General features: G+C 54.8%; 6 protein-coding genes across 6 annotated transcripts; 3 read left to right on the top strand and 3 right to left on the bottom strand.

The window, feature by feature from the left end:
- Positions 1 to 238: 238 nt before the first annotated feature.
- On the top strand, positions 239 to 1,203 carry BJ171DRAFT_506904 (uncharacterized protein; the record flags this gene model as incomplete). The annotated part of the gene is made up of 2 exons (XM_053111164.1): positions 239 to 915; positions 1,037 to 1,203. The coding sequence occupies exons 1-2, from the start codon at positions 344 to 346 to the stop codon at positions 1,200 to 1,202; spliced, it is 738 nt and encodes a 245-aa protein (XP_052966382.1). The 5' UTR covers positions 239 to 343.
- A 947-nt stretch (positions 1,204 to 2,150) lies between these two features.
- Positions 2,151 to 4,403, bottom strand: BJ171DRAFT_506902 (uncharacterized protein). The gene is given in 4 exon segments (XM_053111163.1): positions 2,151 to 2,464; positions 2,622 to 2,841; positions 2,926 to 4,331; positions 4,343 to 4,403. 3 exon segments carry the CDS (start codon positions 4,227 to 4,229, stop codon positions 2,252 to 2,254), a joined length of 1,737 nt encoding a protein of 578 aa, XP_052966381.1. The 5' UTR covers positions 4,230 to 4,331; positions 4,343 to 4,403; the 3' UTR covers positions 2,151 to 2,251.
- Positions 4,404 to 5,395: 992 nt separating this feature from the next.
- BJ171DRAFT_122582 (uncharacterized protein) lies at positions 5,396 to 10,671 on the top strand. Its single transcript, XM_053105585.1, has 6 exons — positions 5,396 to 5,479; positions 5,630 to 5,894; positions 6,013 to 8,496; positions 8,689 to 8,799; positions 9,075 to 9,340; positions 9,496 to 10,671. The coding sequence occupies exons 2-6, from the start codon at positions 5,681 to 5,683 to the stop codon at positions 10,525 to 10,527; spliced, it is 4,107 nt and encodes a 1,368-aa protein (XP_052966380.1). The 5' UTR covers positions 5,396 to 5,479; positions 5,630 to 5,680; the 3' UTR covers positions 10,528 to 10,671.
- BJ171DRAFT_122571 (uncharacterized protein) lies at positions 10,671 to 12,863 on the bottom strand. The gene is made up of 3 exons (XM_053105584.1): positions 12,467 to 12,863; positions 12,010 to 12,203; positions 10,671 to 11,822 (listed from the first exon to the last, which is right to left on the bottom strand). The coding sequence occupies exons 1-3, from the start codon at positions 12,609 to 12,611 to the stop codon at positions 10,815 to 10,817; spliced, it is 1,347 nt and encodes a 448-aa protein (XP_052966379.1). The 5' UTR covers positions 12,612 to 12,863; the 3' UTR covers positions 10,671 to 10,814.
- BJ171DRAFT_568399 (uncharacterized protein) lies at positions 12,596 to 17,369 on the top strand. Its single transcript, XM_053113514.1, has 4 exons — positions 12,596 to 13,007; positions 13,105 to 13,187; positions 13,279 to 14,209; positions 14,428 to 17,369. Exons 1-4 carry the CDS (start codon positions 12,638 to 12,640, stop codon positions 17,229 to 17,231), a joined length of 4,188 nt encoding a protein of 1,395 aa, XP_052966378.1. The 5' UTR covers positions 12,596 to 12,637; the 3' UTR covers positions 17,232 to 17,369.
- A 366-nt stretch (positions 17,370 to 17,735) lies between these two features.
- BJ171DRAFT_122539 (uncharacterized protein) lies at positions 17,736 to 23,576 on the bottom strand. Its single transcript, XM_053105583.1, has 12 exons — positions 23,012 to 23,576; positions 22,760 to 22,822; positions 20,382 to 22,626; positions 20,086 to 20,259; positions 19,911 to 20,001; positions 19,633 to 19,727; positions 19,402 to 19,481; positions 19,071 to 19,274; positions 18,570 to 18,888; positions 18,456 to 18,470; positions 18,125 to 18,332; positions 17,736 to 17,995 (listed from the first exon to the last, which is right to left on the bottom strand). Exons 1-12 carry the CDS (start codon positions 23,494 to 23,496, stop codon positions 17,970 to 17,972), a joined length of 4,005 nt encoding a protein of 1,334 aa, XP_052966377.1. The 5' UTR covers positions 23,497 to 23,576; the 3' UTR covers positions 17,736 to 17,969.
- Positions 23,577 to 24,914: the final 1,338 nt, after the last annotated feature.

Genomic DNA, 24,914 nt, shown 5'->3' with positions numbered 1-24,914 from the left:
TGACTAGGTTTCCCACCAGAGAGATTCAGATGGTGGTGGTTCTTGCCCGCAATCGGAGTGGAGCTTCCAACAATGATACAATTGGTCATTCCTCCACACCAATCGCCCACCATCACCGTCAATTGGCTCAAGGCGATACCAAATGCGTCAACGTGACTTTCAGGTGATCGAGATGAGCTGCCGCGAGGGCCGGAAAAACTGATAGTTTCAGTCGGGATGCTGGATGCTGGTGCTTCTCGCCTCCTCGCTTTGGCGCCCCCGAGATCGTGTTCTGTCGTCGCTCTGGGGTTATTTCGCTCCATCACAACCACCACCAGCCAGCCAGCCAGCTCGGCTCTGAGCAATGAGACTGTCGACGGTGCTTGCGGCGCCTCTCATCCTGCTGGCTCTCAGCATCTACGTTTCCGCCCTGTCCGAGACCGAGTCGGCAAACGACACATCGACGCCAGCGGCTCAACCCCAGGTCCTCACGAACAATAGTGTGCACGTCATCACCGACTCCAACTATACCGAGTTGCGCAACGGCGACTGGCTGGTCCTTGCCTATGCCCCTTGGTGTGCCTTTTCCCAAGCGATTCTTTCACATTGGCATCTGCACGAGGATCAGCCCGAGTCCGGCCTCGGTGCCAGCGCTCTGCGCAACTTGACCCTGACCAACGAGACGCTTCGCTTTGCAAGGGTGAATGCCCAGGAAAACACCAGGACGGCGGCTTTGCTGGAGATCAGGCAGTATCCGTCCATCAAATTGATCCTCAATGGCACGCACGTTTGGACCTACAGCTCGTTTTCGAGTTCATCTCTGACCGACGAGGGCAGTGAGGCCGAATACTCTCCGGCCATGATCGAACTCTGGGTTGTCAAGAAATGGAAGCAGCAGCATATTCTCAACCAGCTCCCCCAGTCGTACTCGATATGGTATGATGCAAGCTCTGTCGGAATCTTGGCAGCTCATTTGCTCGGACCTGCCAAGTTCTTGGATCTCGGCCTGAGTCCATGTATCTGCAGCTGACTTTTCGATTCCCTCCTGCACATTCAGGTACAAAATCCAGTTGGATCTTCACAACATGATATCAAGACACTCCGTAAGCAGCGTGCTTGGTGCTTGGAAAGGCCCGCATTGCTCGGCCTGCCTCCATCCATCTGGAGACTCCGACCTAACACCTGACGTCTCCTTGGCCAGCATGCCATTTTCCATCGACTGAACGATCTACTGCAGCCAGCATTCCAAGATCCGTTGATGACATATGTGACTATGATATTGACGGCGCTCTTTGTATTTACACTGTACCAAGCCGCTTTCTTTGGTCCGCATTGGAAGCTACTGGCGTTTGATGATGGTCGCCGGATCTAGTGCTGCATGACGACATTGCATGACGGTACTGCAAACCGAGCATGCCTATCGGATTGGTGCATTGTCGCAACACCCAGAGCCATTTGGATTGAGTTACCCGCACGAGCCGGATGCTGAACAAGCCCGCCTCTTTCATCCATTTTTGTTGGGTCTTGGTTGTTCAAACGAAAGCATGTCTTTGAACAGAGGGCTTGTTCCGTCGTGATATCATGTATCGGACTAGTGGCTTTAGGAATACGATGCACTTTGGAAGCGACAGATGTTGTTGATCCGCTCAGGTTGCCTAGTCACCCGCGTACTCATAGCCGGACCCTCGGGTATCTTGAGCGACTCACTGAAACAGCGTCCTCAAACCGCACTGTTGTGGGCCACGATCCAAAGCGTGGATAGATCCGTTGGCATGGGTGGCTTTCCAACAGTCCTGATATCATGAATTCCTGACATGCGATCGCGGAAGCCTGTCAGGAACACCAGTGATGTTGCCCGTCGTCTGCTGCCCCTCCAATCGACTCCAATAATTGAGACGTGCTGTTCAAACGAGGCTTTCACGAATGAGGGTGAGGAGTGCCCGATGTGCCTAACTCGATTCTCCCACATCGAGAATTCATACTTTCGCCTGGAGAGTTGTGACAATCCAAATTGGTGTCATGTGTCAGGATGAAGGTTACGGGCTCTAGGATCGGATGATTGGGTTGTCCACTTTCCCACAAGTATAACCCGGCCCAAGGCACTGTGGTGCTAAACGAATGGTGACATCGGCACCGCCTTCAGGTCGACCAATTTGACATCGGACCCAGCATCCAGCTCAGGAGAGCGCACGTGCCATAAGATATATTGTCTGCGGAATGCGCCAATGGGTCGGCAAGCGCGGGTGTCGGCCTTCGAGTGCTTGTACAGTGATTATCGCGACCTGTGACCGACATTATCCTGGGCCTCGGCAGGCCGGTGATCCGCTTTGAGTGTCTCGGCGATCTTTGAAGTAATACCGCTGACAAAGGTATCGTTTTGGAGCGCTCGCAGCAGTTCGCTCTGTACCCGGTCCAGTTCTTTCTTCAACACCGATTCCATTTCGACTCTGAGAGCATTTCGGACTGCCATATGCATCGGTAGCATCTATGTTTCCATCGATTCGCATTTCAGTAATGTTGGCAGGTATAGGGAGTGTGCTCGATTGCGGAGTATAGGAAACTTTGGCGCTGCAACTGGCAACAGGAATATGCAAACAGCGATCAACAGTAGGTCGCCACCGCCTACTCCAAGGACAACAAACCTGGCTGGAGCTGTTGGATGATGCCGAGGGCGCATCCGGACCGTTGGGATCAGCTTGCCCATTGCTTTGCGGGTTATACTGATATGAGTTGGGGCCATCCATACGAAACTGGTCTATCGAGGACTCTGCACCAAAGCTCTTGGGGAAGGAGACTGCTGGCTCTATTGTAGAGCCGTACACCTGTCCGTCTCGAATAGCATCGTCTGCATCTTGAGCGTTGCTGTGGCAAACCATGCGACGAAGGCGCATGAGCGATCTAGATACCGGGCCACCAAGCTATCATGCGAGCTAGTAAAACACCTACATTTGGTCCGAAAAGTACAATCTTCCGGTCTTGGGCAGGGCTTCGGTGCTTAGAAGGGCGTTGATAGATCGAAAGGGGGACCTGCTGACAACGCGCCCCGGATGCAGCGCCGATTTCGGAATGGATGATGGCCGAAGCTGTGGCGACAGGATCGATGTTGGTGTTGGCGTCGCCAAGACAACTGGGCTTGGCATCATCTGCCCAGTTTGCTGCGGGGCTGTGGACTGGATCGGGGTGTCTGCAACATTCTTCGGTGGGCTGGAGAACGACTCCTCAGAGGGACTGGGCGACTCCTCGTCCGACGAAGTGTCTTGGTCACCTCGTCGAGTGCCTCGTCGACTATATCCGCCTCGGCCTGTTCCTCTTGCGCGTCGGGCCGAGACTTCGTTTCGGGCGGGTTCGTCGGTCGGAGATTCAGGAGGTGACCCGAGCGATACGGAGGACCTGGTGCTTCCTCGACCGCGACGTCCTCCCCTGGCTCGGGAAGCGACGGTGCCGCGCGATCCTCGACCGCCTCTTGAGCCTCGGCCGCCTCGGGTTCCTCGCCCACGGGAACCTCGGGCGCCGCGAGTGCCTCTGGAGACGGTGGTCCCGCCTCTCGAGCCCCTGCCTCTTGATCCCCTCCCTCCTCTTGATCCTCTCGTTCCCCTTGCTCGTTTCCCTCTTCCTCCTCGTGTCTTTGGTGTCTCGGTTGTTGCGGCTGAGTTTGCCGGTGCTCGCCGTCGGAGGGTGCGACGAAAGGCAGTTCCGTCATCGCTGTCGCTTTCTGCACTTTCACCACTATCCTCGCCGTCTTCGTCCTCATGATCGGGATCGTCTTCGTCTTCATCCTCATCACCGTCATCATCTTCTTCGTCTCCTTCGTCTTCTTCTTCGTCGTCGTCTTGTTCCTCTTCATCTTCATTTTCGTCGCCCTCATCTCCTTCCTCTCCTTCGCCATCATTGTCGCCGTCGCCGTCGTCCTCGCCTTCTTCGGCTTCCTCACCGTCGTTGCCATTGTCTTGTTCGTGGTCGGGGCGGGTGCCATCCGATATGCCGCTTTCCTCTTCATGCTTTCTCTTTCTATGAGTATGGTGCTCGCTTTTTCCAACTTCATCGTTGGTCTCGGACACAGGCTCGCCCTGGGCTTTGCTTGTTGCAGGGTCACTGGGATCCTGGTCGAAAGACTCACGGCCAGCGGCATGCGGTGTCGGCACGTTGTCGATGTCGACGGCGAGTCGCTTGCTTGCGTCTGTGTACTCGATGTCATCTTCGTGATCAAACGGGAGCCGAGGCTTCCGCGGTCTCCCTTTCGGCCAGACCATGGCGATCGATCAGCTTGCTGGACGGGGCGAGGCAGGACAAGCGCAAGGCAAACGCAAGACAAATGCAAGGCAAATGCAAGACAAATGCAAGACAAATGCAAGACAAATGCAAGGGCCACCAACAACGCAACGGGCTGGCTCCGACGCAGCCGGCTCGAGCCGGCTCGATCTGCCACAAGACGCGACCCCCCGGCTCGAGCCGGGTTTGTGGTTGCACAGACAATCGGGTTGATGTTCCCAAGAGCGACAAGCCGGATGTCTTGACCACCAAGGTGAAGGAAGCGACCGACGACGACGGCCATCGACGGCCATCGACAGCCTCTGCCGACAATAGATCAGGTCAGGCGGACAAGGTGTGCATGAGAGCGCCGTGTATGGATCGAGTGTGTATTTTCTTGGGCAAGATGCACATCTCACTTTGCGGACTTGGTGCTCCTGGTTGCAAGTATCGGCGTCGTCAATATGATATTTGAGAATGTCCGGAATTAACCGGCCGATTCCATGGGCAGTTCGGGTCGCATTGGAGGGCATATCCAGCTCTGAAGCAACTTTCGCTCCTGCCTGGCCGCTGAATTCCCCGCTCTGCGGACGGCACGGCCAAGACACTCTCGCCAGCAGAAGAATCACAATCACAAACCCGCCGACAAATGGCCGTTCGCGGGCCCCTTCTGGCCCCCGCCCCCGCTCGCTGATCTGACCAGCCAGACGCCATCTGCCCAGCTGCCATCGGGCTGCCCCCCTGCAAGCACTTGAGCCAACACCCCTGCAAACGGCCTTGCTTTGCTCGCTGCGTCTCCGCTGGCCCACGAAATATTTGTCGCTACGTATGGGATTGGCCCGTCGTGAACACCGTTTTCTGCACATCGCCGCTCTCTACCAGCTCTCATTTGGCCTCTTGGACCGCTTCCTCTGTCATTACGTTGGCGTATATTGACTGCTATTCAATCATCCTCGACAGCGTCAGGTGCTGCCCACCTTTGCTGCATCCGAGGCTGGTTTTCACGCTCCTCAACACATCATTCGGGGCTGATCGCCTATCTGCTGCTCGGCTGCGAATCTGCAACCTGGCCCGAACGGCTCCACTCCACCGCACAACACCATCAACTCTTGCGCTTGAAATCTATCGCTTGATCAATTTTATCTGCCGACTTGGTTGATTTTGTCCGTCGCCTGCCCCTTACCCTGCGGTCCCGATATTCACAACCGAGAGAGCATTCGGTGTTTAGTGTCAAGATTGTTCTTGGTCCCTGGTAAGATACCGCTACTGGCTTGGTATATAGCGCAGAAACGTTGCTAAGGTCGTGCGCTTGACAGCCAGTATTGCCCAACGGCTGCCCCAGCATCGCCATCAAATACGATCGGATCAAATTGACATCTGATCCTCAGTGCTTCTGATCTAGTTGTTCGTGGTTGTCGCTTTGCCAAGTTTGGCCGGGTGCTATTAAGCAACTATGAACCCTCCATTCAAAGATAGTGCAGCAACAGCCGCAGGAGCTCCAAAACATTCCCAAAGTATTCTGGGCGAGTCTATGGCAACAAATTCTTCTGCTCAGCTCCAACCGAGCCGGGCCGATCCGACCAAGCGGCAGATGGCTGTGCCTGCAGCACCCAACCCTGGAGGTTCCCTAAGAGATCATCAGTACACTGACCAAGGGGCCGGCAGCGGTAAGGACCTGCATCCGTGCCCAGAAAGGATCCGGCTATTCGAATCGGCGGGCATCGCATCCCGATGGTCGGATACAGCAGCTCTAGCTGACACAGTTTTCCCTGACCTGCATGATAGACCCTGGCAGACCAAGCGCTGGTGTCCTGAAAGAGACCAACTTTGATAGCCTTCGGGTCCTTCGGCGATCGTCTGTCGATCCACTGCAGAGAGAAATGGATCGCATTGCAGCCTCGATCGAGAGGTGCCTCTCCCAGATCAGTGCCGGGGGCGACTACGCCAAGATCATCTCGGAAAGTGGAATCGGTCGCACTCTTCCCGACAAACCAAGCGTCTCGCCACATCCCATCATTTCATTGATCCGGATCTTTGAGCAGTTCAAGATGACCTGGGAACAGACCAAGCAGACGACGAATGCGATCCTCAACGGCTACGATAGTTTGGCGATTCCGTTCTCGAAGCTGGTGGCCGCCTCATTGGGCTCGTCCTCTCGATCAGCCCCAGCCAATCTCCAGCTGCCTCCTTCCGATTCTCGCTATCCACGTCATCTCTCCGAGTCTGCATCTGGACAGTCAGGCTCGCCGACAGTCATCACCGGGGGTTCACTCCCAACAAGCCCTGCCCTCGCCGTCTCTCGGAATATGGGACCTGGATCCGAGTCGCGTCCGGCTTCGCTGCCATCGAACCTCTCACATCTGGCACCCAACTCGCGCCCCATGTCTCCCCTCAACCACCCACCGACTGTGCAGTCTCCACCTTCTGCCCATTCGTCACTACAGCCCCAGTCCCAGCCCCAGTCCCAAGCCCCGCCGCTGCCGCCTCATGCTGCTCCTCAGCCGCAACCTCAAGCCAACCCTCTGCCGCAATCGAAACCTTCGGCCCAAACGCAGGCGCAAGCTCAATCCATGTCTAAACAGTATTCGTATTCGTCTGTGAGCGCTGTGCCTCAGGCGTATTATCCACCCACCACAGCTACTCAGTCTTCGGTTCAATCGCAGCCCCAGGTTCCTCTCAAGACGCCTGCTCTGTCCCAACCCCCGACAGGCTCACGTTCGACGTATCAGCTACAGCAGGCCACTGCAGCTCACTCGTTTCAATCGGCTGTACCTTCGGCCTCGACTCTGAACTCTGGCTCCAATCTCGCTGGAGACTCACAACATCAGCTGGATGCCCTCAGACATCAGATCCACATCCTTGAAAGCGAAAACATTCGACTCCTGCACGAGACTCAGATCCACAAGAGTAAATTCAATCAGCTATCCAAGGAGCATAATGCAGCAGTGATAGAATACGAAGAGGCACTGTTTGCGCAACGGAAAATGCGACACCAATCCGAAGACGAGCGAGAAAGGATCGAAAATGAATATAAGCAGCTTCGTAGGGTCTTCAAAAGCTACGAGGACCGAGCCGGCGGCAAACTTGTGTCTCAAGCTTCGGCTGCGCGCGAGCCCTCGCGGGCATCGTCCACAGACACCGTTATGCAGTGTCAAAATTGCGATGGCCTGAGCGATGAAATTCGCGAGCTTCAGGATCGCTTGGCATCTATCTCGACCGAAAACAGCTCGCTCAAGAAGCAGCTCGAGCAGCTCATCTTCCAAGCCGATGACCTTCGGAACACTGCAAAGCTTAGCGAGCAGCAGCGTGCGCTGCAGAAACGCGATCACGACAAGCTCGTCAAGGAGCTCGAGCAGACACGGGAACAGTTTAGCCAACTCTCGAGAGAATCCTCGATTGCGCGGCAGTTGCACGAGAATAGCACCCCGAGCTCAAGTCAAAAGGACACTGAAACCAGGGACATTGTGCAGCAACTCGAGGCCGCCGTCGCTCACCGCGATCGTCTGACGAACCAGCTCCAAATTCTCCACGCCCGTAACGAAAAGCTAACAAAGCACCAAGATGACATGAAGCAGCGACACGAGGTGCTCCGCAGCTCGGCAGAAGAGCTCTACTCGCGCTGCGAGCAGCTGAAGAAGGAGCTCGAACAACAAAGGAGGACAGCGGATTCGCAGTGGGGTGCCATGAAGAATGCAGTCCAAAAGACATGCGAGAGTCTCAATGACATTCAAAAGACACATCTGGCGCTTGTCGACAAGGCGCATGGCTTGGCTCCATCAACGCGGTCGCCTCCCGGGACGCCTACACCCTTGGTCGTCACGCCGGCCGGGCTGCTGAGCGTCGTTCGTACGCACAGTGAAGCGGTGGCTCGCTATGTGGCACACACCCAGCTGAAGAGCGGTGCCACTGTGAACTACGATCGGGTCATCAACGCGCTGCAGTACTATCTCGATCTCAATACTGTCACGACTGAGGAGTTTCATGTGTTCATGACACGAAACATGAGTAACTGCGAAATCTTTGTCGACCCTATGCTTCCGTATCAGCAGGATCCAGCCTCACAGGAATCTCAGGTCGCAATTCAAAGCTACGAGGAGCTGACGACGATACCCTTTGGCGATGCACGCGATTTCCTTATCTCCAAGAATCTGGCTGATTTTGTCCATTCGGAAACGTCCTATATTGTGTCCCTTGGGCGCTACCATGAAAACATACTGTCCCAGGACTTGTGCAGCAAGCTCCTGAAGAATCTCGCTCGGAATACGCTTGGTAGGCTGCGGCTGCGGCTGCGGTTGCTTCGGGTGATGACGCTGCGCCTTCATGTCATGAGTGCAGGCAACTGCTTCCCCTGCCACAGGAGATCACGAGGCCGCGGTGCTCAGCCGTCCTTTGACCTCAACTGTCCTTTGACCTCAGCTGTCCTTTGACCTCAAACGCTAACACAGTCCTTTGCTGTTATAGACGACTCAGGTCGGGTGGTGTGTCGGGACTTTGATGGCTTCCTTATCGACGCAACGGGCATGTGGTCGCCTCTGAGACCCAACTGCTTTGAGTCTTCAAGTTTCTCACTGTGTAAGGTCTACTGTTTTACAGGCATCTAACATGGGTGTGTCTGAGTGAGGGCTCTGTGTATTGAGGAGTGTCGGTTGGCGCTGGACCCGCGCTACCCGATGAGTTCGGGCAGATCACTGGCGGGTGGGCGGCGTGCTCTTGTTTTTGACTCGGTATGCACCGTTGAGGGGCATTTGGGATTCCCGATCAGATGTGCTCCGATGCGCTGGTCTGCAGCATAGTCCTGGGGATAATGCGTGGGAGCCATTCTGAATGCGGTACTGTCCTTCGCCCAGCCCACTTTTACAGCTACAAGGACGACAAGCGTCCGGGAAGCTTCCCCCCAGACTATTGGAAGAGTATGTTCTCAGTCAGCGCATGCCATCCCCTTCCACGAGCGTATGGGTACCTCAGACTCTATCTGCTGCTCGAGTTCTTCAACTATGTCGATGCCACACCCGAGGACTATGGCTTCAAGCTTTTGCTGGGGAGATTCATGAACGTCAACTATCCCGAGGCACAGTATCCAACTCGTATTGCGAACGCCGCTCTCGTCCGGATGGTACGTATCTATTCACGGATCTGTCTCACCTTGCGACCATTTAGTTGCAGAGGCGGCTGGTTTTGCAACGAGGCGCGGTAGCATGCCTTTGAGTGCGATCAAAATCAGTTTCGTTGCGTCGGGTGACCCGGTAACTGATACGGTGGCGTTCGGAGCAGACTCGCAAGACAGGAGGAGCGCCAGATGACAAGTCCTCGCCCATCATCCATCCGGCCATCTTGTACATTGCGACCCTCTTTGGCATCTCGCCGGTGCATACGATCCACTTTGAAATTACGTCGCAGCACTTGCAGTGGGGCTATGCAACAAGCTACCCGAGCTGCTACTGGTTCTTCTGGATCCATGAGCGTGCTGCGGCCCTTGCACCTCTTGTCCAGGAGCGACATCCGGAAGTCTTCCCGGGGATTGTCCACAGCTTCAAGTTCCAGGACCATGTCCAACACCTTACCGCACATGTCTACGAGGCCCTGGGCCTCCATCCTGTGCCCGAGGACCGACACATGATCATGTGGAGCCCCAAGCTAGATCTCCAGATGGGCGAAAGCAACGCCGACGGCGAACGGCTCATGAACCTGTTCCCACCCAACACTCGCCGCATACACGTAACCTATCCCAATCGCGAATGGGGAGAGCGATCCTTTCCTGCTACCGAGTATCACGACGGAACCGAGAAGTGTACATATGTCTTTGATTCGGCTGGTGGCGACCAGTTCGAGATTCCAATCGCCTTTGAGGCGAGCGACCTTCTCAAGACCAAGTTTGAGCGGCGTCTCCGAGAGGGAAGTGCAGTCGCCAACAGGCCTACTGCTTTCAAGACGCCTGTCAAGAGCCCGCACGCCTCTGCTGCACCTGTGACAGTCAATCCGCCCCGAGACACGTATGAAACTTGGTCGGTCCGCGAAGCTGGCAGTCTTCAAGCTCCACACGCAACTGGACCAAGCGTATCGTCCACCGATGTGCAAGATCTTGATAGGACCACCAACTCCTTGGGGGTCAGCGGCATCGGCGGCGCTCCTGCCACCGATCCAGCTGTTGCGATGGCGCATTCTGTCGCTGCCCAAAGGTCGGCCGAAGCCACGCTCGAAAGCAAGGACAAGGAAACAGGATCGGTCGCGCACAGTCATCGGCTCAGCGTGAGCGAGCAAGATAACGAAGAGTCCGATCGAAAGCGCGCAAGGCTTCAATAAGCAGATGTCTGTGTGGGGGTATTGCCTCTGGAACCAGCCTGTCCTCGTCGCGGTTGACGGGACGCGGAAGTTGGAGTGGTCGCACGATTTTGTATTCGATCGATAGTGGCTGGCAATACAACAAGCTCGAGCCGAGTTCCGGGACTTGGGTATGGTGTTCATATGCTGGGTGGGTTGCGCATACGATGCCAGTAACATTCATGAACGCCTCCCAGCAGCCTCGGAGGGTGGCTCGGTCGAAACGAAACAATTGTGAGTATGCCTTTGGAACGATGTCGGTCAGTTGCTCACTCCGGATTCAGGGGAATCTCGAGAACGAGGGCCTTCCCGAATACGCTCTCGTATTCGTAAGCTAGGTTTGACAGCCGGTAATTCAGTAGTCGAGCCTTGATCTCGGACTGCTGCGCGACGAGCTGCAGAAGGCTGCTCTGCATTTGCTCTATGCTGCTCCGAAGATATCCTTCAAAGTGTGCTGCGTCGTTGATGACTGGAATCAGCGCCGACTGCTGCTGTTGCAGCTGGTCCAGATTTGCAGATTGGGTGAAGTAGTTGTCAAAGACGAGTGTACCGAATACGGACAGACTGCCAATGTCGAAGAACTTGAACTGCGATGCGTTGACCCCCGACTCGGGCGGAACCGCATGGATGGCCGTCCGAAGCAGCGCGTTGGCCTTGTCGGCCGCAGCCTTGGCTTGTTGCGAGTTGTCGTATTCGTTGATCTCGGAGAAGCCATTGCGGAAAAATATATCGGTGGTGCCGGACTGCAGAGCAGTCTGGACGCAGTCGAGGGCCAGACGATAATATCGCACAGCCTCGCTGGCCATCTGAAGGGCACGCCGGAATCGCTCCAGCCGGTCCTGCTGCTCAAGCAGATAGACCTGCGTCTGATTCAGCTCCGAAAGGATGGCTTCATTATCGGGATGGCTTGGGGTTGGCGGTGCATAGTACTGGTCCAGCAGGCTATGCAGCTGGCTACAGAGGGAGCCGAAGCGGTTGCATTTGGCGCCCAGCTCGGCTGCAAGCGCCTCGGCGACGCCCAGCTGCTGGCCAAAGCCGGCGAGTCCTTCGAGGCACTGGTTGCGCTGCTGTTCAAGGCGAAAGAGCGTTTTCTGCGCCTCTTCAATCTGCTCGGCGTTGGTGCCAGAGATCTTGGTCTTGAATTTTGTGAAGGAGAACTTTTGCAGCTTCTGGAGATGCCGGGTTTCTCCGTCGATGGCTTGGTCAAGGTCCGCCAGATTGGACTCGACGGATTGGAGGTGGCTGCGAAGATTGCGAACATCCTGCTGCTGTTGTTGCTGATCGAATTTTGCATTGCCAAGAGTGTTGAGCTCGGTGACGATATTTTTGTAAGCCTCAAGGACCGTGGATATGGGCAAGGGCATGGTGAAGCGAGCGAGCGGATGCAACGCAGGAGTGGGGAATCGGCTGGTTGGATATGGGGCGATACGATGTGGGCTTTGGGGGGAGGGCAAATGCGACTACCTGATACTGATGGAGCCAGGGCCCAGCGGAGGGAGAAAGGAGGGGGATATTCAGCGAGCGACCGAGCAGGCGACAGAGACGATATGGAGCATGACGTTCAGGGATGCTCGGACGGCGAGAGCCCACATTTGAGTGGCCGGAAATGCAGGGAAACGCCAAGAGCAATGCGCACTCCCACATGACCAGCGCGGTGTCTAGGACAGAGAGGCGACCAGAAGGAGCGAGAACAGACATGGGGCGATCCAGAGGGTCGATCGAGAGGGACCATCGAGGACAGATACGAGACGACCGGAAGGAGCGAGGGGGCATGTGTGATGAGCGGATGACTATGGAGTGCATCGGCATACACTGCAGCCAGCAGATATCAAGGGGGTGCGATAGCAACTTCAAGGAACCATGCAAAGCGGATTCATCCCAATCCAACACCCATCCAATTCAGTCCAGTTTCGATGCGAACCTGGTCTAACCAACTCGATTGCAAGGGGGCTTGACCCCAGTGCACGGTCATTGCCAACCCAAGAGAACGCCGACGACGAATCGAGGATTCGCGGTGGCAACGCTGGTCCGGCCCCAAGCCCGGTCTTTCCAGCCAGCTTTTTCATCTCGCTCTCCGGCCCGCCATCCAGTCATGCCGTCCACTAGCAACCAGCTCTATTCCTGTCCTGCCCACGGCACCGACCACGATCTGTTCCTCTCCTACCAAGCCCAGACTGATGCCGACACTGTCCAGGCTCTGAAGGAGGTGCTCACCTCGGTCGCCCTCCGTCGATATGGCAAACCCCTTTCCGTCTTCCACGATGTCGACTGCCTCAACAATCCCAGCGACCCTTCAGTCAGCTCTATCAGCGCCCTCCCCACCAGCAAGGCCGTCTTCCTGCTCCTCAGTTGGGCATCGTTCGAACCTATGATTGAGAACACCCTCTCCGGCCAGGAGGACAGCGTTCTGCTTGAGATCAAGACCGCCCTCGATCTCAAGGATGCCAAATCGCTCCCTGCCTGTCCTTCCCCTCGGAATTGCCACCAAGGAAACCAAAGATGGTGTCGATGACTTCACTCCCTTCCTGCCGAACATGGTGTCTCTCCCCGACGAACCAGCTTTTGCCTCGCTCAACCAGACCCTCGGCAGAGTGAACCAGATCCAGTCCTTTGGCTTCCGCCCCGACCAGATGCACAAGCGAGTCCTACCGCCTCCTCAACCTCGTCCATCCCATCCCACCCAACATGGATCTCATTACGTCCATCCATCGCAAATACTTTTGCGATTCCAAGTTCCGATTCGATCCCGCCCACCTCGACACCCTGCTCAAGCAACTCACCCTGACTGGCCGCGCCGTCATCTCTGGCATGGGTGGCATGGGCAAGTCCGTCCTGGCTGTCCAGATCCTGTTCTTCATGATGGGCATTATGAATGCGAGCAACAAGGAAGACCTCCTCGCCATCAAAGCCGAGACCATCGGCATCAAGCCACAGTACCGCCAGGTCTTCTGGATCAACTGCTCGACCGAGTCGACTGCCCTCGATGGGCTCATCGAGATGTTCCCCTATATCAAGCCCGACGAGATCAAGGAGCATGCCTCGAGGTTCCTCGCCAACACTCATGGCTATCTCCTGGTGCTCGACAATGTCGATGACATCGGTGTGGTCGACTCTGTGTTTGAGCACTCCAAGTCGGTCGGGTTCAGCGGCGATGTGGTGGTGACGACCCGGCTGGCCTCGCTGCCTCCCGGTGCATTCGCCAGTGCTCTTGAGACCAAGGCACCGAGCTTCCAGCACGATCTGCTCCGTCTCGTCAACTGGGACGACACCACCACGCTCGACTACATCATGTCGTCGTCGCCAATGATTGTCAAGAGACTTGTGTCGGACGAAGCCAAGAAGTCCCTCGACAACATCGTGACCAAGATCAGCGGATATCCACTCGTCATCCAGACATTCATGACGTTTGCCGAGAACTACGACACTCCCCTGTCGGTGCTCGAGGCCACGTTTGCAGGAGCATTGGAGCTGCAGGATGGCGATGACGACACGCGGTCGTCGCTCAAGGTGATTGTGGATCTGTCGCTGGACTCGCTGATGAAGCGAGGGGATGAGGGCATCGAGGCAGCCAGGCTGTTCGGTGCCCTCAGTCTGGTGGCGCCGACCAACATCCAGTTCGAGTTGATCAAGGAGATTGCTGAGGTGTTGGAGTTCAAGACCGAAGGTAAGCCATGTCAGGATTGTGTCTGCGGATCGTGAATAGGGTGAGAGTATATATAAGCGGGTGCATACTCATTCGGCACGATGCGCACGCGGTGGTGTCTGTGAGTGGAAATTCGAATAGAATGCACGAGCGTCCTGATAATGAGCTCACAAATGTTTAATGTATGAATGATGAGCACAGTGGACGAAAGTCGGTTAACACCACCTATCCTCTTTCAGTTGCTCATCTTGTCACGATGATGTGCGAGAGCGGGCTACTTCGACCAGGATCCAACCAAGAGTACCACACGCATTCATTGACTCAGAGAGTCTCCCACCAGTGGGTCGCGACTCACCCCAATCTTGAGTTGAGCGAAATCGAAGAAATAGTGGCGCTCTTACTGCTCTATTTAACCAAAACTCAGAATGCGAGAGCGGGTTTGCTTTCCAATCATTTGTACCAACTTGCGGAGCAGTTTGTACCAGAACACTACACCAAGGAGCTGCATATTCGCATTGCTCATCGTGTCGGAGTCATATCGCAGAGGAAAGCACTCTATACTTTGGCCGAGCTCAGATACAAGGAATGCCTTCAGAAGACCGCCAACTTTTTTTCGACAATCTATCACCCTGATCGAGCCGAAATTATCGAGAGTATGGGCAATCTTTATATAGAAACAGGGAAACTAGATATGGCGCAAAAACATTATGAAGAAGCGCTTGAAATTTATATCAAATACTATGGAAGCCATGAACACGCCGACATTGCTCGAAACCTTGGCAACACTGCAGCTCTGTATTGGAGACAAGGAAAACTCAAATCTGCGCTCGAATATTTAGAGAAGGCTCTTTCGATTCATATGAAGTGCGGCGGTAGCCAAGATTCAGAACTCGTCGCAGCGATCTTCAGCAATATGAGTGGAGTCAAGAGTGATCAAAATCTCTTCAATGAAGCAGCCGTGCTCATCCAAAAGTCTTTGAGCATTCATCTCAGAATCAGCAATGAGATTGAAACCAACGACATCGCCGAAACTTATATTGGGATTGCCAACATTGCTCGAAAACGCAGCCAGTTTGAAGAAGCCTTGGATTATTACCGTAGAGCGAAAGACATTCAGCTCAAGATTTTTGGTACTCCGGAGCATCCGAATGTTGCTCGCTCGCTCTACAATCTTGGCATCGTCGCATGTGACCTCCTTCAACTCGATGAAGCGCTGACGTATTTCCAAGAGTCCCTCGATATTCTCACCAAAATTTACGAGACTCGAGAGCATTCGGGCGTTGCCTTTTTAATCAACGCCATTGGAGTGGTTTTAACACTCAGTGAGCGATACAGCGAAGCAATTTGTCACTACGAGGAAGCAATAGGGATTTATGCTCGTGTTTACGGAACACGGCAACACAAGGACGCTGTAACGGTTCTCTTCAACCTTGGTAAAGCGAATTGTTACCAAGAATCATTTGAAAAGGCTCATCAATATCTCCTCGAAGCCTTGGATGTATCGCTCAATACCTTTGAAACACGCAAGCATTATCAAGTCGCCATAATACTTGGCGAACTCGGAATAGTTTCCCAACGACAAAATCAATTTGAAACAGCCCTTCGATATCTCCAAGAGTCCCTCGATATCAAGATTGAAATCTTTGAAACCCGCGAGCATCATGAAATTGCCATAGCCCTCGACAATTTAGGAGATTTGTGCGCATCATCCGAGCAGTACGATGAAGCCCTGGGCTACTTCCGCGAAGCTTACGCGATCAATATTAAGCTATATCCGACAAAATACTTCGCGGTCATTGCTAGAAATCTGAATCATATAGGGATCATTTTGAGCAAGCAAGGAAAGAGGGAAGACGCCATCGGCTCTTTTACTGAAGCCTTCAAGATCCACGTTGCGGTTTGTGGTCCACGAGGAAGTTTGGAGGCGACTCGTACCCTGATCCAACTTGGAATAGTGTACAATGCGCTTGAAATGCACCAGGAAGCAATCGATAAATGTAACGAAGCACTGTCTATGGTTACTGAGTTGGTTGGAACACGAAACCACCCGGGGGTTGCCCAAGTTCTCGACGCTCTTGCGAGTTTTGCCATAAAACAGCGTCGATATGCGGATGCTCATGACCACATCCAAGAATCGATTTTGGTTTTGACCAAGTACCATGGCACCCGCTGTCATCCCGCTGTGTCTCGCGCTCTTTGCAGTATGGGACACCTCGATATTGCCCAGACGAAATTTGACATGGCACTGGTTCGGTTTCAAGAAGCGCTCAAGATCATTGTTGATTTGTATGGTGAAGATGGAAATTATGGGCTCGCTGATATTTATTCAAATTTGGGAAGTGTATTGCGCTCTCTCAATCGCCAGGACGATGCGGTCCATCATTACCGCCGCGCTCTGGACGTTATTCGAAGATTCAAGGGCACTCACAATTGCCGACCCGAAGCCGTTGTATTGAGAGGCTTGGGCGTGCTGTCGAGATCCAAAGGCAACAATGATGAAGCCATCAAATATTTCAACGAGTCCCTAGAGATCGTCACCCAATCGAAATCCTTCGAGGGCGATCTTGAAGAAGGGGTCATTTTGCACGATATCGGACACTCGTATTTTCAAAGTCAAAAGGACGAGGAAGCTCTGCTGTATTTTCAGCGATCGCTCGACTTTCATATCAGGATCCTTGGCACAAGAGAACATCTCGCCATCGGACCGATTCTGAATAGCCTGGGAGCCACGAATGTTGCTCTTGAACGCCACAATATTGCTCTCGATTACTTTATAGAGTCGCTACAAATCCACACAAAACTTCAAAAGAATCTGAACACGCCAGAGGCCGCCCAATTACTAAGCAATATTGGTACCGCATTCGGAAGGATTGGCAGTTTCGAACATGCAATCAAATATGCTACCCTAAGCCTCAAGATATGCTGTGTTATCTACGACGATCCAAACCACCCGAACCATCTTTCCACTCAAGAGGCTTTGAAAGATGTGCTATTTAGGGCCATGCGAAGCGGATTCATCCCCAATCCAACACCCATCGAATGAAGCGCAGCCGCATTTGCAGGAAGAAGGGAGTGATAGCTATATCTCAGTTGATGGCGTGCATTGTCATATCGCGGAACTAAGCTATTCACAAAAGATGATGATCGACTCAATCGGAATAAATACGCGATTCCGATTTGATGCAGCTTGGAGACCACGCCGAGTCCCTGAGCCCCCCCGAGATACCGTGGTCGGGATGCAGAGTATTGAGGAACATGCCAACGACGCTCACCCAGACTCGAAGCAAGTCTCACTGAAACGGGGACACCCCTGTTGATTTGGGGCTGTGGCTTTGTTGTTGATACGGAATAGGCTCCCATCCATTCCCCAAGCCAAGGCAAACACTGTGTCCATGGCGACCGACCTTGTGGCTGCCCTTGGGAATGCCTCGCAAAAGCAGGGAAAGAGGTGTCCATCAAGTCCAGGCGGACTCAGGATCGCTCAGTGCTTTGAGCAGTCTCAATCCAACATTACGCCGTCCCCCATGGTATACGGATGCCATAACGATGTAGTGAAAGACTGAGTATTATTGTGGATCATCCCATCGAATACCAAATAATGGGGTAGAGTTTGCATTCACGCATATTGCGGACCAGAGTAAAAACCAATCCCCGGCAGCAAATCGAGCAAAATGATGGCGTGAGGCATACGAGCAGCTCGCAGTAATTTTAACCATCGCCGTTGTTCCCGACAGCAGCCGTTCGAATCAAGGGCACAGCCATGGCTTCTTTCCAGCTCTAATCAATCAGCCTGCTGCTTGGGTGCAGCTGTGCAGTGTTCATCGAGAAGCCTTATAAGTATTCCAGAATCATGACGATGGTATCAACAGTTCCAGTGTCATCAGATCGATCGCATCACTCTCCATTCGACGCCGCGACTTGACTCGAGCAACGTACCTTTGCCAATGATATCCATGATGACTTCCTTCATGTCCTCGCCGCAGTCGGTGGCAGGCATTCCCACGAACACCTCCATTTCCTTGGCAAGTTCGGGCATTTGCGGCTCCACCTCTGGATCAAGCGACAACAGATACTGTTGGATGGTCTTGAGTGTGGCACGGGTAATCATCGGATAGGATGGGTCCGTGACCACCAGATCAATGTACTGATTGAAGTGCCATGGGAACAATGCGAACCAGAGTTACTTGGGCGGGCGATGGCAACGAAAGAGCGACCAGCTTGCCCGCGACGAAAGCTACTCCCAGATATGCGACGACAGGATACTAACCTCGTAGATGTGGTCCTGTTCGGTACAGATGAGACTCGGGATTCAGTTGACCGCTCGAGACTGATGCCCTCGGGATTATGGCAGAGATCAAGCACATGAGAGGAGTCAACTTACTTGGATATTGCTGGCTCGTCGGCTCGCAAAGTCAAAGGAGACCGTGTCCTGAATTGGCGGAGCCTGGTCGTCCTGGAACCGCACCATCGGCGCCTTGCCGCGGGATGGATGCTCGCTCGGGGACAACGGCTGCTCCATCATATTCTCGCGATCCTCCAAAATCGAGTCGAGAGCAAGCAAAAGCCTCTGTCGAAGATAGACCGAGTCCATCTTCTTCAAGTTTCGGAAGAGCATCATGAGGAAGTACGGCTCCGTGTCGAACTGGGCAATGACGGCGGCAGCGTCGCGGTGGATCTCGCTCTTGACCTGATCAAACAGTCTAAGAAAGCACACGGCCTGTCAGCCACAGTCTCATCGCCTGTAGCGACAGATATCGGTACCTTGCGAGCCCTGCACATGTCTATGTCGCTCCTTGTGCAGAGCCTATCCACCATCAGTTTTGCTCCCGACGTCTGCGCTCACTCTGAAGGGGAGCGAGTACCCATGGTCGAGTCCACACACCTATGCTCGGATGTGCCGTCGAGCTCTCTGACGGCTCCGCTCTGCATATCGAGTTCGACTCGGCGCCGATGGAAATCAAAGCCCTTCTTGACAATGTTTTCCTCGTTCTCGATTCGAGTCTCTCTCGATGTCTCTGGGGCATTTTCAGTTTCTGCAGACTCGGGCTCATCATCAAGGCTGACCCAGAGACTCTGAACCTCGCCACTGCACCAGAATGAAGGGTTGCTCGTGATCAACAGTCCTCTTGTTGCCGCTATCCATTTTCACCCAGCATCAGCGCGGGTTGGCAATGCCTTCCATCACGACAAGACAAAGCAGCCAACCGTCTTACCTGCGAAGCTCCTGGGTCTCAGGAGCGACTGCGCCAATGTTTTGGGTTTCGGCCTTGCGGATGTCGAGCCCCTTTCGAATCTGGCAGTGAATAAGCAGTCCGATCAGGGCCATGCCATCCAAAGCTGTTCCGTGCAGCCCCATTCTGTATTCAGTTCCATAAAACCCAAGCCATCATGCATGGGCGACGCCATTTGGATGAGCTGGCAATCGACAATGGTAACATCCTCACCTCGGCAGCATATGTACTTGGTTCGTTGTCCTCTGCATCTGATTCTGCATCTGACACGTGGGGCTGCTCATCACGAGGCACTTTGGCGTCTGCTACTAGTGTCGTAGTCGAATCAAAGATGTTACAAGAGCATTCAGTCGCAGACACGCAGGACATCAACAGGAAAAGCCACGGCACTTCCAAGCCTATTCAGAGCAGGGCTGCCAAATCATGCTACTTGAAGCGGTCGCAACCAAACGCTCTCTGGCAAATGGCATCGTTCACAGTCGGTCACATACCATCGCTGTCGTTTTCGCGCTGCTCTGGGCCATCTTTATCGCGCCGCCCCTGGTACATGTCCTCGAGCTTGCCCAAGCCTTGTCCGACCTTCTGATTTCGTGATTTTGAATACACGAGTTCAGCATTTGCCAATCACCCAAAAGGTCCCTCAAGCTATTTCGTGGCACACGCTACCTTTTGTCGATCCATATAAAACTGCACCACATCGATCTTGGATTTGATATTCCGGAGATCCTTGAGCTGGGCTTGGAGACGCTCGTACAGAGCCATGTAGCTACCCTGCTGCCCAGGCGGGAAATCCTCGGCCCTCATGACGAGTCTCAACGTCTGGAGATGGCCGATGACTTGCTGTGGTATGGCCAGAGGGGATGTCGGTCAACGTGCTCATGTTGGTCGGTCCCACTATCAGCCTCGGGCGTTGGCTGGGCATCTTTCCGAAATACCGCTCTAACTGCAACTGCGCGACCCACCTCGATGCCTTCGGTCACCTTTGATCGCGTTTCTGCAAGCGACGCTTCATCCAGCATGCCGTCAAGGATACCGTCGTCGTCGTCGTCATCGTCGACATCGTCGACATTCTGACGCGCACCCTCATCGCCCTCGACTTGATTATCGGCGTCATCGTCATTGTCATCCTCATCGTCATCGCCTTCGCTCTCGTTTTCGCTCTCGTCTTGGGAACCCTGAACGTCGGCATACGCACGCCCATCTTCGAATGGAGATGTCTGGGTCTCGATGTCACTGCGTCTTGCGTTAAGCATGCCCGAGCGGAGCTCTTGGGATTCTTTGAGTCGCTTGCGCTCCCTGGCGCTGATCTCAAAGCTGCTTGGGAATTGTCTCTTTGGATCGCGACCAAACAAGGAGCCTACAATGTTGTCTCTGTCGCTGACTTCATCCCCGCTCTCGCCGTCGTCTTCAATCTCTTCTTCGATCCTCTCCTCGGCTTCGACAGCATCATCGTTCACTATTTCGCTATCACCCACGGGCTTTCGGCTGCCAGGTGAATCTTGGCTATCGTCGCTCTCGTCCTCTTCTTCTTCCTCTTCCTCTCCGCCGTAGAGCTCCCAGGCAAATTTGATCGAAGGGCGGCCTCTGGTTGCAAAGTCAATGTTCTCCTTGCTCTCATCGCCTTCATCCTCAAGTGCAGTCGGTCTCACGATTCCATGGGCCTTCGAGCGAGTGAGGTCCTCCATGAACTGAGGGTCCTTAACAGAGGCCTCATAGAGGCGGCGCATCAAGTCATCGAGGCTCACTTCATCATGCTCTCGATTAACATTGAGCCTTGCCCTCAACGCATCGTCCTGGTCTTTGTGCTCCGTCAAGGTGGCATGGTCGTCGACAGAGACTCTTCGCAAGGACAAACAGCCCGCGGGCTCGGCATCGAATCTCTCGCGGCGCCGCAGCATGCGGGCCTCGTGACGGTCCTCGATGGCTTCAAGCTCATTCTCAATGTCGTTCAGAGTACACGAGAGCAGGTCGATTGAGACAGACTCGACGGGGTCGGTTTCGCGATCGCAGTCCGAGCCACAGGCTCCATCGGCACATGAATAGACAGGCGGCTTGGTGGCCGCTTGAGAGCGATGGGTACCAAGGATAGGGGAGTCCTGTTCATAGGCGCTGAGTTGCATGGACTCGTCGAGTTGCGAGAGGAGGCACTGCTTGCTCTCAAGCTCGGCCTTGAGGTTTCTCAGCTTGGTCAGCTGCTCGCGCAGACGCCCCATCTCGTCTTCTTGCTGTTTGAGCATTAGAAGCTGCTCAAAGGCATCATGCTCTTCGAAGCTGATCACCTCGTCTTCGTCCTCTTGAGACGCTTGTGGCTCGTCGCTGGCTTGTACATCTTGTGCTCTCGATGTCGCTTCAGTACCCTCCAGCGCTTGTTCATTGATCTGCACAAGACGCTCACGGACCTCCTCGATGACGGTGCTGGTGTGAGACGACTCGACCTGGACAGCTGCAGACCCGACTCCAACATCCTCGAGAGTGGTTGCATGGAGGGTACTCTCCCGGGACTCGACCAGCTCGACAATGTTGCCTGTGGAATCTTGCGCCAGAGTGGTTCGGACGATGGTGCGGCGGGATTGGTGGTGGCCGTCCTGGTCCTGGCATTGCTCGTGGCAGATGGATACATTATGAGTTGTGGAGCTCATCTTGTCGGAGGCGACTTGCTCTGAAGAAGCCTCGCCTCCAGTCGAGGCCACTGCTGGGGTTTCCAGCTGTGTGGTCTTGGGTGGGCCCGAATCTCCTTGGGCAGGATCGGAGCGGTCGCTTGAGCCCTTGAGGTGCTCAAGCATGGCCAACTGCGAGCGCAGCTTCATAAGCTCATTCTTGCGCTGCTCCAGCTCTCGGAGCTGCTCCAGCTTAGCCTGTCTTTCGCGCTCATGGTGATCTCGGAGCTCGAGCAGCTTGGCGAGCTGGGCCTGGCGAGTAGCTTGAATCATCTGAAGCTCCTTCATCTGCTCGAGAGCCTCCTGGGTTGATTTGTACGGCGACGACGATATAAGCTCCTCTTCCTTGTCAGTGGTAGCACCGTGGAGACGCTCGATCGAGTCGAGCAGGGCATCCAGAGGATAGTCTTGGAAGACAAGACTCTCCGAGGAGTCGGCATCAGCGGCGGGCTCGTTGGCGCTTGCTGCTGCTGCTGCACCATTGCCGTCGGTAAGTCCAGGACAGGGCGAGAAGATTTCCTTGAGAGGCGTGAGGGTGCTGCTCGAGTCTCTGTTTCAGAGAAGCGGCGGCGCCATCGAGCGGGTTAGCGACAAGGCAATGTGCGCTGCCGATCGTTCGGCCAGAGGCCAGTTCATCCGCTTGCATGTGGTTTGTTCAAGTACGGCCGCCGTGCAACACTCACCTCCCAAGGTTGGTTTGAACATGCTTGAGCTTGGCAGCGACATTCTTGAGCCTAGCGTCCTGTCTAAAGCGGGTTCATTACCCATCCATATTGTCAGACACAGTCAACTCATCAGTGTCGGCGCGGCGAGATCGCGATAGCTGCCAATGACAGCAAGCAAGTGCGGCCATGGATATCATGACTATGCTGATCGGCTACGCGTCGGGCCCCGACCATTGCCAAAGATCCGAGTCGACTCGCAACAGTACTGACCTCTTCTCGAGCAACGCGATGCCTTTGGGATCCATCTCGAGCAGATCCTCCAGGCAGCGGATCGTGGGAATGGTGCTTTCTTCGTCGACAGAGTCTCCATCAGCGGCGGCCCTGTCGTCCTGCGAGTCGAGATCGTCTCGAGTTGATGCGGGGGGCTCTGAAGCCCTGGAACTGGGGCGGAAAGGCAATTTTCCGGCAGTGGATCTGGGCGTTGGGCGGTGGACGGCTCGCCCGAGTAGGTCTGATAGCTCGAGGCGAGAAGGATCGAGATGGGCACGAGCGCCCAGCTTGTCGTTGTGCATCTGACTCAAGATCGAGGAGGCCGAGCTGGGACGCTTGAGAAAGTGAGACGGCGGCCCAGATCGCTCCTGCGGACGGGTCTGGGGATTGGAGGACGAGGCAGCAGCGGGTGCTTCAGATGGCTCAGGTGCCTCTGCGAGCGAGGGCTTGGGACGAGCCGTTGGATCAGAGTCTGACGTGAGCATGAATGGGATGGGAGTTTCTCTTTAGGCTGATTCTTGTGACTTTGTTATCTTGTTTTGGGTGAGATGTCTCGGTTCTTTCGTTTGAGTTTGATCAGGTACTGAATGTATCGGAACCACGGAAATGGGAAAGGGAACGGCCCACGTTGAGGGCAAGAATGGTTCACTCGGCACTGCCGGTGGCTGGTGTCGGCAGCGACTTGTATTGACTGGGCAAATGGCGACTGGCGAAAACAGTGTTCGCAGAGGGCCTGTCGACGGGGATGCAGCAGATCAAGAAACAGAGTGGTCAGTGGAGACGACCGGGGGCACGACAAGCATTGAGCAGAGCACATCCCGCCCCCAAGCCCGGGCGAAGCAGAACAGCAGGCCAAAGAAGCGAGGAGCAAGGAGGAACTCGGGTCTGCTTACGATCGAATGGAAGTAAGTGATCCAAGCAGGCGATGGAGAGGCGTCGGATCTGCGTGGGTGTCTGGTGTGTGCTGAGAGATTGTTGTTGCGGGTGATATGGATTTGGGCAGATAAAGCAAGGGAGAGAGCGAGAGAGAGAGCGGGAGGGATAGCCGCGGATGACGAAGAATGCTGCTCGACCACAGCGGGCGAAGGGGAGGAAGGAAACCGGCGGGAAGATGAGAGCCGGGTGCGGAGACGGAGCTGGGGAGGGGATCGGGAGGGAGGGAGGAAGGATGAGAGGGCATGAGCGCGGGAGAGACTCTGCGCGCCATCGGTTCTCCCGTCGGGAGACGCTCTCGGGCGGGGGCCGATCGGGCCGGGCTGGGCCTGGGCTGGGCTGGGCTGGGCTGGGCTGGGCTGGATGGGATCGTCGGTGTCGGTGTGGGAACGATCAGCGAACGACAACGGGGGAACAACAACGGGAGTCAAGCCAAGCGCGGCGACAGAGTCTTGCATGGCCAAGGACAAGAACATGTCCGAATGGCGGGAGATCTTTGGTTGCATTTTCATCGATCCCGGGTGGTCGTTCAGCGATTCCATGATCGCCGACGGGATCGTGCCGGGCTGAGTACTACAGCGCTTCCAGAATGAAATGGGAACACCCCGTTTTGGGCCATGACAGTGTTTTTTCTGGAACCTGAATACACTTCCACTCATCGCATTCATGGCCAAGCAAGTATGTCCAAGGAGACCGAAGTGGTGATTGCCTTTGGGAATGCATCCTGGAAACAGGGGAGGGGATATGCATCCAGCCCACGGAGACTCAGGTTCGCTCGGTACTTTGAGCAGTTCCACCACCACCAGAGAGGCCCACCAGACCGATCCGTCTCCAAGATCCATGTGTGCTCGGTGAACGAGTTCAACACATCCCAGGTGTGCTCACATTGTCGGGAAGCCAAGCGACTCGAGAAGGCTGAGCATCTTGATATCGAGAAACCATGAAGCTGTGCAGAGGGTCGAATGCATCC

Source organism: Polychytrium aggregatum, assembly GCF_025602895.1.
Source record: "Polychytrium aggregatum strain JEL109 chromosome Unknown BJ171scaffold_20, whole genome shotgun sequence".
NCBI lineage: Eukaryota > Fungi > Chytridiomycota > Chytridiomycetes > Polychytriales > Polychytrium > Polychytrium aggregatum.
This window is presented reverse-complemented; position numbering and strand designations above follow the sequence as displayed.

Excerpts from the sequence above, each read along its gene's own strand:
- BJ171DRAFT_506902 (XM_053111163.1), bottom strand. The coding sequence starts at position 4,229 with ATGGTCTGGCCGAAAGGGAGACCGCGGAAGCCTCGGCTCCCGTTTGAT. Across the intron at positions 2,842-2,925 it reads TTGTACTTTTCGGACCAAAT|CAACGCTCAAGATGCAGACG; the intron begins GTAGGTGTTTTA and ends GGTTTGCCACAG. Across the intron at positions 2,465-2,621 it reads CATCCAACAGCTCCAGCCAG|ATGCTACCGATGCATATGGC; the intron begins GTTTGTTGTCCT and ends ATGGAAACATAG.
- BJ171DRAFT_122571 (XM_053105584.1), bottom strand. The coding sequence starts at position 12,611 with ATGAAAAAGCTGGCTGGAAAGACCGGGCTTGGGGCCGGACCAGCGTTG. Across the intron at positions 12,204-12,466 it reads AATCGAGTTGGTTAGACCAG|ACACCGCGCTGGTCATGTGG; the intron begins GTTCGCATCGAA and ends TCTCTGTCCTAG. Across the intron at positions 11,823-12,009 it reads CCTGGCTCCATCAGTATCAG|CAACAACAGCAGCAGGATGT; the intron begins GTAGTCGCATTT and ends AAATTCGATCAG.
- BJ171DRAFT_122539 (XM_053105583.1), bottom strand. The coding sequence starts at position 23,496 with ATGCTCACGTCAGACTCTGATCCAACGGCTCGTCCCAAGCCCTCGCTC. Across the intron at positions 22,627-22,759 it reads GTTCAAACCAACCTTGGGAG|AGACTCGAGCAGCACCCTCA; the intron begins GTGAGTGTTGCA and ends TCTCTGAAACAG. Across the intron at positions 19,728-19,910 it reads GCGCGAAAACGACAGCGATG|TAGCAGACGCCAAAGTGCCT; the intron begins GTATGTGACCGA and ends CTACGACACTAG.
- BJ171DRAFT_568399 (XM_053113514.1), top strand. The coding sequence starts at position 12,638 with ATGCCGTCCACTAGCAACCAGCTCTATTCCTGTCCTGCCCACGGCACC. Across the intron at positions 13,008-13,104 it reads TGCCAAATCGCTCCCTGCCT|CTTTTGCCTCGCTCAACCAG; the intron begins GTCCTTCCCCTC and ends CCGACGAACCAG. Across the intron at positions 13,188-13,278 it reads CCGACCAGATGCACAAGCGA|TTCCGATTCGATCCCGCCCA; the intron begins GTCCTACCGCCT and ends TGCGATTCCAAG.
- BJ171DRAFT_122582 (XM_053105585.1), top strand. The coding sequence starts at position 5,681 with ATGAACCCTCCATTCAAAGATAGTGCAGCAACAGCCGCAGGAGCTCCA. Across the intron at positions 5,895-6,012 it reads TGACCAAGGGGCCGGCAGCG|ACCCTGGCAGACCAAGCGCT; the intron begins GTAAGGACCTGC and ends CCTGCATGATAG. Across the intron at positions 8,800-9,074 it reads GTCTTCAAGTTTCTCACTGT|CCCACTTTTACAGCTACAAG; the intron begins GTAAGGTCTACT and ends TCCTTCGCCCAG.